Genomic DNA, 12,429 nt, shown 5'->3' with positions numbered 1-12,429 from the left:
GGGACCGTGGGGGGGTGGTCGGTCTCTCAGGCAAGGTCGACTGAGCTCCCGTGAAATTCGCTTTTTATTACGGTGTCGAAGAGTAATGACCGCCGCAGAAGGGTCCCTCTGGTAGCTAAAATCCAGCAAGCAGCAGCGTGTAACTATGGGTGTTTTCAGGCCTGTCAGAAATACTGTCCTGTTACAGCACGGTTTCCCCCCAAGAGGGTCCCTGCTTTTCCCTCAGAGCTGGGTGCTGCCTCTCATGAGGGACTGGAAGGGTTTCGTTAGTTGCACTGATTGGAGAGGGTGAGAAATACTGAATTCATCTGATAGGTAGGAAAAAATGATGTATTTTTTTCTCCTGAAAATGTTAGGAGATGACAAAGTTCCAAAAATGTTGCGAAGAGCCCTCGCCCAGCTGTCGCTGAGCAGCATGAAGTCTGCAAACGTATGCATAGGTCGTCCGGTCTTACTTACCTCTGCCGATGGGCGACAGGAGGTGAGACTCTTTCTTGTTCATACAAGTGCTTTTCTTGTGCTTTCAGTGTGTTCCTGTTGTATTCGGTAGGGACCAAAATGGAGCATGCATTGAGAAAGGAGCATGCATTGAGAAAGATGATGAATGTGCTTTTCCATGTTTTCTACGCTGTAGTTACATCTGTATTCTCAGTACTTGAAAAAATCCATGTGCTGCTGATTTTTTTCGAGAAATTTATAAGTTGTGTGTGAATATATGTATTGCATATTACATATGCACACACGTATTTTATTTGCAAAGAAAGAGTATAGCCCTTTACTCTTCTTTCTTCACTGATCTGTAGCATTTCCTAGTCAGCACAGCATATGCTCTTACGTCATCTGCTTTCCTAGTCAGCACAGCATATGCTCTTACATATGTAAGAATGTGTGGAGTCCTGGTGGAATTTTATCATCTCCTTTGTAGACAAAATATAACCCCTTCCTTCTTGAAAAGTGTCTTGGATCATATCTTAAGAACTGAGTGCTTAAGTATCTTACTCTGTGGCACCAGGTTTTAACCTAATCCTTCTTCGCCTTCAGCCCATGTTTTTTGTAACAAAACATTGCTTACTTTAACTGGAGGACTGGAGATGGAGGGGGGGGGCAAATCTCAAGTGACGGCTGTTTGCTTTGAAACTCTTCCTAGGTCTGTACTGCTTGGCCCACCACAGGCTTTCCAGGCGGGAAAATTGGGCTGAGTGAAACCACACAGAAAAACCTGAAAGTATATCCGGGTGATGCCGTCACTGTGCAGCCTGTGACTGGTGCAGTCATCCAGGCCGAGGAAGTTGATGTAAAGTTGAGGTATGCAACTTGTTATAACCTAGTGATGTACTGTGAGGTGTCTACTTTGCACTGCAGACTCTTACCTCTTAGAAGATGCTATTTTTCTGTCTTGCTTTGATGGAATTAGTACCCAGACAAAGTCAAATGTGCAGATGTTTGTAGGATTAAGACTAAAGTTTAGTGACTGATGGCTAACTGCTACCTCCTCTGTGGGCAGTGGAGTGGCTCAGCTGTTGTACAAAATCTCAACTGAGGAGTGGTGCTGTTGTGGAGAACATAATGACACTAAGCTCATTAGTCTTAAGAGATTCTTCATTTTACATTATATTAATGGATAGTAATGATAGCCCAGCACCTCCTGAAGCAGAGGTCAAGCTGCCTGTGTTGCATTTGCATTAGACAAGGGTGTATAACTGCATGATCAGGGCAGATTCTTTAAACTTGTAAAGGATGAGGATGATCTCTGCACATAGAGTTGATGTCAGGTTAGAAGGAGCCTGTGTTGCTGCTGTTGTCATTAGGAAGTATACTGCAAATTGCTATCTGAGAAGGACTTGTTGAAAAGTCCTCTTGTGGTTAAGAGAACTACTGGCTGACAGGATGGGGAGAGTGAAGGGTTTTTTTTTTTACCACTTCCCTTCAAAACTTCACCTTTGTATATGCGTGGTTTTGTGCTCCGCTTTTATTTACTGGAATATTTTTTTAGGATTGGAAACTCTGAGGTATGTTTTTTGTTTTTTAATTGAAATTCAGCCAAAAAAGGGAGCAAAGTGTGCAAATCACAGTGGTCTTGAAATCATGAATGCTTTGAGAAATTAGCAGTTTGCTGATCTGCTGAATGTCTTCCTCTGTTTGTCATTCTCATGACACTCCACAGAGTCAGCATTTGGGTTGATGCAGAATCTGATTATAGTTATTTCCTAAATAAAGCTATTTTACTGTTACTTTTGAAAGTGTCCCAACACTTTAATTTCTATAAATTATCTTCACTTCCCTGTCAAACCTCTGTTTTCAAACATGGTGTTGTCATTGTCCATTTTAAGGGGGAGATGCTGTTTTCCAGCATACTGACACTCAGAAATGTTGGTGAGGCAATCTTGCTTTTTGTCAGTAATATAATCAGTTTAGCTTTAATTATAGTTTTACTGGTTAGGTCAGCTGTGCATTGTGTGCTGACTTCTTGGCGTCAGCTTGCTTTGCCCTCCATGCCTCACTTCTCACCAGCAAATGAAAAAAATTATATCTTTACGGCTTTTTGCTATGGCTAATTTAATCCTATAGGAAGTTTTATTATTATTACATACTGTTTGGTTATAGAGGTGGCTGAAAATACTAATTTCATTTAAAAAAAACCCCACATTACATTAAATAATTAAACCTAATCTATTTATATTTCCCCATGTTAATATGCAATGCATTCTTTCTTTAAAGCTGTGACTTTTACTGAAATATAAGCTAAGGATGAGGTCAGAGGAGTTGCATGTGACTTCTGAAATATTTATGATTACTGTAATTTTTTTTGAAACTGTTCCAAAGCCAGAGTTTTCCCTCTCAACCAGTCAAGAGTCAGGCTCCGAGGACTGTTATACATATGTGCCACCAGATTAAAAGTCGTATAAATGACTTTTAATAAGTCATTTATAATTAGTAATTTTAATTTCTAGAATTACTCTAGGAGAGAAAACATGAAAACTGTAATTGGTCTGTTTTAAGCCTGTTAATTTACTACAAACCATAGTGCCATCCTATCATGTAAGAATATAAATTATTAAAAGAATAAATGGAAATCCCATTATTTGAGTACCGCCTAGGTTTCTAGACACTTTACAGGTGTAGTTCATTCCCTGCAAATTAACACCTCTGGGGAGCTGCTTGCATGCATAATTTCGCTTTTTCTTCCAGTTAAAAAATCAATCCCCAACCTCAGACCCCAACAACGTAATTGAGTATGTGTTTACTTGTCAGGAATGGCTATGATATTTTAGTGCTCCTCCTCTAAATTAGCGTAATACCCCTCTTTCCCTCAAGTTTTCTTGATCAGTAAAATTGAGAAATGTTTTTTTATTTCTAGGTTTAGAGCTCCCCCCGTTGATCATACTTTTATTTGCAGCAGCTGTATCTGCTTTAAATGCCTTTGGTGCTGCTGCTGTTCAGCTCTTGGTGTAATGCTTTTCATCATCCAGGTCTAAGTGCTTACAAAGGTTGTGGACATTCATCTGCAAAATGGATGTAGTGAAACCTTTATTTTGTTGTGAAAACGGAAGGGCTAATGTGTGAGGCTCATACAGATTGGCCGAGGGGGGTAAATCCTAAGGAATTTAAAAAAGTGGTTTAATGGGCTTTAATAAAAGGTAAAGCCGCAAATGAAACAGGAAAAAGATTGTATGGATAAGCCATCGCTGAAAAATGATTGAATCACCACAGCCTTATACGTTGCAGTGTATGTGAGCAGCAGGGAGAGTTCATGATGTCTGTGCTCTCAGTGAGTTGTAAATGTGATGTAAAATGTTTTAATACGAACACCAGAGAAAGCCATTCACATAAGACACCTTTTACCTTTCATTTGCTTTGGGCTAAGAGCACACGTGTTCAGTCGTGTTAAATCCCAGTGATGAGACAGTGTTTGAGAAAATGATGTAGGCCTGGCCAGGGGTGGTGAGGGAAGTGGCTTAAGACTTATCTGTTGAGTCACTTAAACTCGATTAAATAAAAGACTAGAAAATGCATCATGGGGAAAACTTGTACTGTTTTGATAGCGGATGTGCAGTGCTTAAGACATGCACAATTTTGCAAGTGCTCAAGGTGCTAATTTAATCAATAAAAGACGTGTATGTGTGTTTGCAGGGCTGAAAGAGACTTACCTTATCTGTAATTTTTTCAATTCAATAAATGTAGCAATGGCCCTTCTGCCTGGTAAGATGAGAAGCATGCATTCCATATTTGTAATCTTAAGAATTGATAAATATAACTTCTGATATTGTTTATTACAGCATTTTGTATGAAAAAACTAACCCAAAATTAAATATGTACACTTCTTTTGTTACTATGTGTCTAATATCTTCATAGTTAAGATGATATGATCTGAAGGCTGTAAAATGCTCATCCATCTTTTTTGTTTGTGGAGTTAAATCTCAGACTGTAAAATAGGTGGTATTCATCATCCTGGTGCCTTAGTGCTGTGGACTCTTGGTTTTGAAGTAGTTACTGCTTGGAAAAATTTTTTTTTTTTTCCTTCCTACCACAGGGACAAAGATGCCACCATTAATGCTGAGGAAATGTCTGTCTGTCTACTGAGAAACCTAGGTATAAGTTTTGCTGCTTCTCTTTTGGCTGTTTAATTTTTGTAGTAGATCATCAAGTTTTGAATAGAAAAGCAAAGAGTTTCTTCTTATAGTCTTAATCGAGGGCTTGTGGCAAAATAGAGGACGTTATTATGGTCACACTTCTTTTAGGGATCTGTCTTCTTTGGGCTAAATAGTTTTGCCACGCTATAAGTATCTAATTTGCATTAATCCTGGTTCCATTCCTTCTGTCTTATACATATTGCTGGTTCAAGTTATGGTTGTTTAGCAGTCATTGCTGGCCTTCTGGCTGATACTGTGACGCACTTCAGAATTTACTTGCACTGTGAAGAAAAGTGCAATACTACGCATTAAAAACAAGATAAGGGATCAGCATTAACATGAAATCCCATACTCTGAATCTTTTTTTATGTTGGTGGTAAATAAGCAAAGTTGCTATTCATTGGGTGGTAGATATGTGTAAGTAAGGCAAAAAAGCAAGGTAAGCTATTCAAGGTAGTGCTACTCAAAGCACTCGCTATGAATTGTTCTACTCAAAGGGAATCTTCTGGTTTAGGAATTAATAACAGTATCGCTACACTAAGAAGCAGGAAACATGAACTGCATTCCAAATTCGTGAGTTTGGCTGGAAATAATAAATCTTGTTTACATTTTTGCCTTTGTTTTTTTGTGCCTGTAGGGTGCATTCAGATCACATTTCCTAATCTTTCTCTGTCAACGCAAAGGCTAAAACCTTATCTTTTTTAGGCCAAGACTCTCAAAGAAGGTGGGCTAAACATGAAATATTGTGAACCTATACGGCACACAGCAAATGCAAAATTTTTACTTCTTACAATACTAATTCCATAATCTCCCTTTGTATGCTGTATGAAATTTAAAAAGTTCCAATTAATGATGAGCTTAGTATGAGAGATTACGTATGTTACTGACAAATGTTTATCCAGTACGGTCTGCTTGTGTACAAAAGGATCATTTAGATTACCTGAAATTACCTTGAAATTACCTAACTACCTTTTGTTATGTTAATTTATAGCACTCTTTAGGCTTCCTGATAAAGAATTATTCTGATACAAGAATGTCTGAGTGTTATTGCTGCCAAAGTAGATTGAAATGTCTTCTTTTTTGTCTTTTTTTTTTTTTAATCTTCTCATAGATGGGAAAATAGTTTTACCAGGAAACCTCTTGGCTTTCACTTTCTATGGCAAACTTTGTAACATCGTGGTGATGAAAGTGAAAGGAACTGATGGTGCAGAGCTGATTGCCCAGGGCAGTGCCATTTCCAGTGATATGCATGAGCCAGACCTTGAAAGATCTGATTTGGAGACGAGTACGTTAGATTTGTCCTTACAGCTCAGCAAGATGGACATTGACGATAGTCCAGAGGTTGCACCTATGAGCACACCAAGCAAACCGATGGATCCGGGTTCACCAGTTACACCCAGTTCTGCTGTGGCAGCCAGCGGTCAGGACTCTGGTCAGGGAGATAACACCTACAGCAAGGGAGATGGTGCAGACCTCACCGATGATTTGGAGTTGGCTGGGAAAGGAGGCAGTGAGGGACTCCCACTAACTGGCAAAACTGGAGCAATAAGCAACACAGATGCTTTTTATTTCATTTCTTCAAGAACTAGAATCAATTTTATTGAAACGAGGACCAATGTAGCAGAAGATGGTGATTGTGAATCCCGAGTCACCTATGATATGATAGGAGGTTTAAGCAGCCAGCTCAAAACTATTAGAGAAACAGTTGAACTGCCCTTGAAGCAAGCTGAACTGTTCAAGAGTTACGGTATGATGCCTAAGAGTTGGCTTTCTTCATTTGATACTAGGTTTTTTTCTTACGGTCTTTTTTTTTTTTTTTTTTTTTTTAAAAATACAAGTTATTCCAGGAATATGCACTGAATTTTATGTAACACTGTTCTGGTATACTTGTGTGTCCAAACAATGTCAAACTGTTTTATAATTATACTGTATGGATACTATGAAGATGTTATGATTAGCTTGTGTGAAAAATAATTCAGTAGGAAAGAAATAAGTGTCTAAGAAAATTCAGGTATGCATAAGCAGAATTATAGCAAATAGGAAAGACTTCTATACTTGGGCATTTGAATGTTTGTGTCATCATTAGATTTTAATTTGTTTTGGTAGAGTCAACTAATTATATTTTTTAAGTTGAGAAAAACTCAGTCAGATAAATTCTTCTGCTGTTTTTATCCCTGTGTGTTGTAGGGTTCCTGCAAAATTTTAAGGAAGTGTTTGAGGCTGTTCACTCAAACTGCTGAGTGTGTTTGGTATGGAATCGCAGGGTGGAAAAACTAACACGATTACTATTGCCATATATAAGGTTATATCTAACATATATATATGAACTTAGAGGATTTTTGTGACAAACTCTGTACTGTGTATTTATCACAAATGGATATGTACATAAAGCAGGCATGTCTGCTCACTGTACTTGTCTAGGTGTGCATCACTGTGAGACAGGGCTCTTACCTATAAATATTTCTTTAATATCATGTCTTCGAGGCTTTTTATTTCTCTGCCTTACCTCTTCCCACGTAGACGCTTTAGAGAGGAGGTGATTTCAGTGATCGCTGGGACAATTTCCATAAGACACAGGTGGCTCTTTCGGTGTGCATTGCTTGGGCGTGATTGGCAGGTGTCAGTGGCATGGTGTGAGGCATCTTCATCCGTGTGTGGTCCAGCTCAATTTGCTGACCTCCAACCTCGGCATCACCACATGGTTTTGTGTTAGCAGAAAGTTTGCTTCAGCATCAGCGTTCTTCATACGTAGTCCCAAAAATGCTTGATGAGATTCTCTACTAGTTACATGAGAGATGATGATGTTTCCTCACCAGTTACAAACCTTTAGTAACCATCCAAACGTTGAGAGTCCTTGTCTGCTCATGGGGAGTGAGGCTGTCAGCTGAGGTGACCCCTTTGGTTCAGCAGCTCTGTTTCTTGCCAGTACCAGAAACACCACATGAGGGAGCAGCACATGCTTTAATGGACTGTTGTGAAGTAACATGTCTGTAAAGACACTTTATTTCTATCCTCTGTCAGTTAGCAGATTTTTTTTTTTTTTTTTTTTTTTTTGAGTATATTAGTTCCTAAGATTTGGGCTTTCTGTCCACACCAGCTGTATTATTCTCTGTCACCACTGGGATGTGACCTGCCCTTCAAGCATCATTCCCTGTCTGGTATTGCAGTACCCAACCGATGTTTCTCCTTTGGTTGTGTTTCAGCAATGTCTTTTGTGCCAGGGTCAGTCCTTTGTCAAACATTTGTCTCTTCTTTTGCTTTCTAATTTTTCACCTTCTGTTTACAGCTTTGTGCCCATTTAATTTGGCTTTGCTGGTCTGAAGCTTTCTTTTTTTGGCTCTTTACCTGGGATCATAATATTACTTCATGCAGTTACCTGTAGTTTCTGTCCAGTTTTAACTGTACACAGTAGTACCTTGTTTTAGTGTCCCTTACGTTCTGTGCCTGAATGTTTCTGTCTGTTTCGGCTCTTAACATTTGCCATTAAAGAGGCAAATTCATCTTTTTGATGTGTATTTTTCGTCTTTTTGTAAATATTCTTGAATCAAGCCTCACAGTATTTCTAAAATTTTTGGAGTATTGAAGAGAAGTGGTTTTCTGATGTTGGAAATTTGTAACAATGACACTGTAAGAATCATGAATAACTTAGTAAGGTGCATTCATGGATGTTAGGTAATCAGTCTAATAATTTTTTGGACTACTGAAAAATGTAACAATTTAAATAGTTGCTTTTTAAACAGAATCATTTGGACTTTACAAGTAAAAAATGTAGATGTATGTCCCATATAAGAGTGGTCTTCCCACTGAAAGCTTACAATTTTATCAAAATTATATGTCTGTTAAAGAAGTTAATGCTGAGGTCAGGTTATAATCGGTAATAACTGGAACAGTGAAATGTGCAAGTGCAGGTTGTTCAGTCTGGCGTTTATCACAAATAACTTTCTTCTCTGTTTGTGTGCATGTGCTTGTTTAAAGGAATCCCTCCTCCTAGAGGAGTGTTATTATATGGCCCTCCAGGTACCGGGAAGACTATGATTGCCAAAGCCATTGCAAATGAGGTTGGCGCTCACGTTACCGTTATTAATGGTCCTGAAATAATAAGCAAGTAAGTCCACCCTGGTCCTGAAATAATAAGCAAGTAAGTCCATATATTATTTTCATTAATTTATTTTCATTAATTCTATAAATATATTAGCGCAAAATCTGTCCTGGCATCTATCCATTGTGGATAGATGTAGATGTAGAATTGGCTATGGGCTATCTGCCCAAGAGAGTCAAAAACAAACGGGAAAGGGCTCTCAAGTAGGGCTTATGTTTCTTCTTGTAATAAAAGAGTTTTATTGGATTTGGCCAAGAAATTTGTGTAAGGCATGGACTAAATAAAAGAAGGGACTAAAACTGCATCTGCAATTGCGTGTTAGTTAGTTCTGCAACAAGAAGAGTGACTTGTTAAAGCATATTTGAAATTAAGCTGCACAGATTAATGCCTCCAGGGAACTAATTTTTTTTTTTTCTTTAAAAATATAGATAAAATTGTTTCTAACACAGAAGAGAGAAACTTTTCCCTTCGATCTTTTTTTCTAGTTACAAGATGGTTATATCTTTGCCTGTGCCCCATTTTACCTTTATTTCTTGTCCTTGTGGAAATAAAGATTATTGTAGATTTGCATATACTTCGGGACTTCGAAAGGGTGCACTATGGCTTTTTGGAACACATGAGCAGTGATTTTCCAAGTTGCCTGGAAAAGACCGAAAAATGTTTTTTATTAAAATATTCTAATTATTACAGGTTTTATGGGGAGTCTGAATCAAGATTACGTCAGATATTTGCTGAAGCTTCTCTGCGGTATGTTCTTTTGGATAATTTTATTCGCGCTCACTTATTTGCGGTATTGGTTCCAGCGTTAATGTTCTTAAAAGAAAAACATTTGCAAGAATCTTTGAATTGTAATTTTTTCCTGCAGTGGTTTTTAAAAGGAAATAAATTTATTTATATAGAGCTTAGCTAGAAGGAAAGCAGTGAAATTCTAGTATGCCTATTAAATACTTTTGGACACTACCCTTTTTAAGGGACTGTTACAGATGGTGCCAAATCACTCGATCTGTATCGTTAGTGTATTGTACGCTTATTTCAACAGATGGAAGTATGAGCCAGCATTTCACCTGGATCCAAATTTTTTCTGTCTACTTTTATCTTTGGAGACCACTGTAGTACTATGCTGAGACATGGAAGCCAGCTCTAAATGAGCTAGTGTTGGTATTGGATATAGCATGCCTCTGGATTAGGGTGGCATTCTGCCCAAATTTATTAGACGTGGTTAAGGCAGACTTCCAGGTGATTGGTGTTCATAATACATTAGCAAAAGACTATCGCATACTGTATTTGTAGAAGTGGCAAATAAAATGCTGCCTTTTTACTCATGAAATCGGTATATTTAGCGTTGAGTCTTTGGGAGAGAGTCTAGAAAAGTAGATTGGTAGGTCATCTTAAAGGTATTAGTTGTCTAATATATTAGTCATTTTAGTTACCTCTTTTGAGTAGCACCATATTCAAGGCTGAAACTTTCAGTTGCCTAAAGGAGTGGGATGCTTGTTAATTTTTGTAGGAACTGGGCATTTTCCATAAACAGCTTTGCACTTCTCTGCCTTGGTGTTTCAAATCTTCCTTAACACCTTAACTTTTTTTTTCCCTCCCCCCCCAGTTGCCCCTCCATTATATTTATAGATGAGTTGGATGCACTTTGCCCAAAGAGAGAAGGGGCTCAGAATGAAGTTGAAAAGAGAGTTGTTGCTTCATTGCTGACATTAATGGATGGCATTGGCTCAGTAAGTAGACTGTGTTGAGACAATTAATGTGTATGGGGACTAGCTGAACAAAATAATTTTGCTTCTATAATGCAGCCAATTTTAGATGTGTCATTTTGGGGAAAAGAAAATAGGCTTAGGTGAGACTTCATGTAGTAATCTAATGCTTTACTGGATGTTAAGCAGAAGACATAGGAGGGGAATGTCTCCTGATAACTGTGAGATTAAAAGAAAGTAAGTTTTCTTCCATTCACTGTCTTTCCTCTGCCTTTTCCCGCTCTCGTAGTTTTGGAGATAAAACTGAAATTTTAGTGATAGTCCATCATTGAACTAAGCCAGGTATTTTTAATTGCTCTGAAATCAAAGTCATCAAAATACTTCTGGCGATATGTAGGCTGCATTATTAAAGGCAACAACAGCTATTTCAAGATTGCCATAGTAATATTTGGGACATAAACAAAAGCCTACTGAAGAAACAGTAGATTTAATTGACTTGAGTACATTATGGATTAAGCCCATAAAGTTTGCCAATCTCTCATCTATTATTTTATGATTATTAGCAGGAAAGATGAAAGAAATCTGTCCACAGTATGAAAATGATTTCTGCTGTTTATGTAATCTGGAAGTTTCTCATTTCTGCATGGTAGTTTGAGTTGCCCAGTCTGGAGTTGTTGACAGGCAGAACATATTTTCTGATGGTAAAAGCTGATGGATATTCTTCCTGGAGAAAGTGCTTCGTTCACAAAAAGAGAATGGCACTGCAAGAGACCTCCTAGCTGATTTTGCTGCACTGTAGAAGTGAAAAAGCAGAGCTTGAGGAAATTGGTTAGGAGTTTTGACCTTGCTTTTCCTACTGAACCTACAGGAAGCTTTATAACCTCCTGTCTCTGCTGCTTTTGATACCTTAAATGATGTGTTTCCCAACCTTGTTTATTCAAGGTCTGTTGATACCTTTTTGTTCTTGTGCCAACGCTGCCTTTTAGCTTAAACACTTCTTTTTCTTGGTGCTTACTTTCCTGATATAGGAAAGCAGGTTCTTGGGGATTAAAGTGGGAGACACTGGGACGAGGGCATCTTGGAGTCAAGTTTCTCTTGTATTATCTGTATGTGCGTGCAGCCTATAGTATTGCTAAATTGCAATTAGGGATAGGTTGGATGGGATCAGTTGTGGGGTATGTATTCTGAAAAGTTTGCTTTGTTCCTTTAGAGCTAGCATCAGGATTTTATTGTGTGTAATAGTTGGGAAAAGTAAGCAAGAAGTATGTTTATAAGCTGCGTGACATTTAATTGTATTTTAAAAATAATACTTTGCGTTGTTTGATGCCTTCAGGAAGGCAGTGAAGGGCAGCTCTTGGTACTTGGGGCCACTAATCGTCCTCATGCACTGGATGCAGCACTGCGCAGACCTGGGCGTTTTGATACAGAAATAGAAATTGGAATTCCTAATGCCCAAGACCGTCTGGACATACTCCAAAAGCTTCTCAAGAAAGTTCCCCATTCGCTCACAGCAGCGGAGTTGGCGCAACTGGCTGATAGTGCACATGGTTATGTGGGTGCAGACTTAGCAGCCTTGTGCAAGGAAGCAGGTAAGACTTTGTGTATCTTATTTAGGATCTTACTTTATTGTTAGTCTCTTTATTTTGTTTAAAAAAATAAAAATCCACAGTCTGTACTAATAGGTTTTAAAACAATGAGATTTTAATTAATTTTTGTGTCAGAGAAAACATAGCCAAGCACGGAATATAAGGAACACCAGCCTGCTCCTGGGCAGATCAGAAAAACTCTTTGAGTATTAATAGATTTAAAAATCAAATGTTAAGTTTAATAACACTGGGGAATCCCCTGTGCCATTTCTAGCATATTAGATAGCTAGCTGTCTCTCAGTAAACCAATGGTTTAGTGAGTTAACTGACATATCCCTAAGAGTTTTCCACTCTAGAGCCTACCGCTTCCATACAAAAATCCCAAGTCGCTCAGGCTAGACAGCTTGTCC

General features: G+C 38.3%; 1 protein-coding gene across 1 annotated transcript in view; it reads left to right on the top strand.

Annotated features, from left to right (window-relative positions):
- Positions 1 to 343: 343 nt before the first annotated feature.
- The window catches only part of SPATA5 (spermatogenesis associated 5), a 206,853-nt gene continuing 194,767 nt past the window's right edge, over positions 344 to 12,429 (top strand). Inside the window, exons 1-8 of the mRNA XM_009289510.2 lie at positions 344 to 481; positions 1,148 to 1,305; positions 4,532 to 4,590; positions 5,743 to 6,378; positions 8,607 to 8,736; positions 9,421 to 9,477; positions 10,334 to 10,457; positions 11,767 to 12,022. Of these exons, the coding sequence (XP_009287785.2) occupies positions 350 to 481; positions 1,148 to 1,305; positions 4,532 to 4,590; positions 5,743 to 6,378; positions 8,607 to 8,736; positions 9,421 to 9,477; positions 10,334 to 10,457; positions 11,767 to 12,022 (1,552 nt within the window). The 5' untranslated portion in view covers positions 344 to 349. The remainder of the gene's footprint in view (positions 482 to 1,147; positions 1,306 to 4,531; positions 4,591 to 5,742; positions 6,379 to 8,606; positions 8,737 to 9,420; positions 9,478 to 10,333; positions 10,458 to 11,766; positions 12,023 to 12,429) is intronic.

The sequence above is a fragment of the Aptenodytes forsteri genome, unplaced genomic scaffold (assembly GCF_000699145.1).
Source record: "Aptenodytes forsteri isolate BGI_AS27 unplaced genomic scaffold, ASM69914v1 Scaffold109, whole genome shotgun sequence".
NCBI classification, from domain to species: Eukaryota; Metazoa; Chordata; class Aves; order Sphenisciformes; family Spheniscidae; genus Aptenodytes; species Aptenodytes forsteri.
This window is presented reverse-complemented; position numbering and strand designations above follow the sequence as displayed.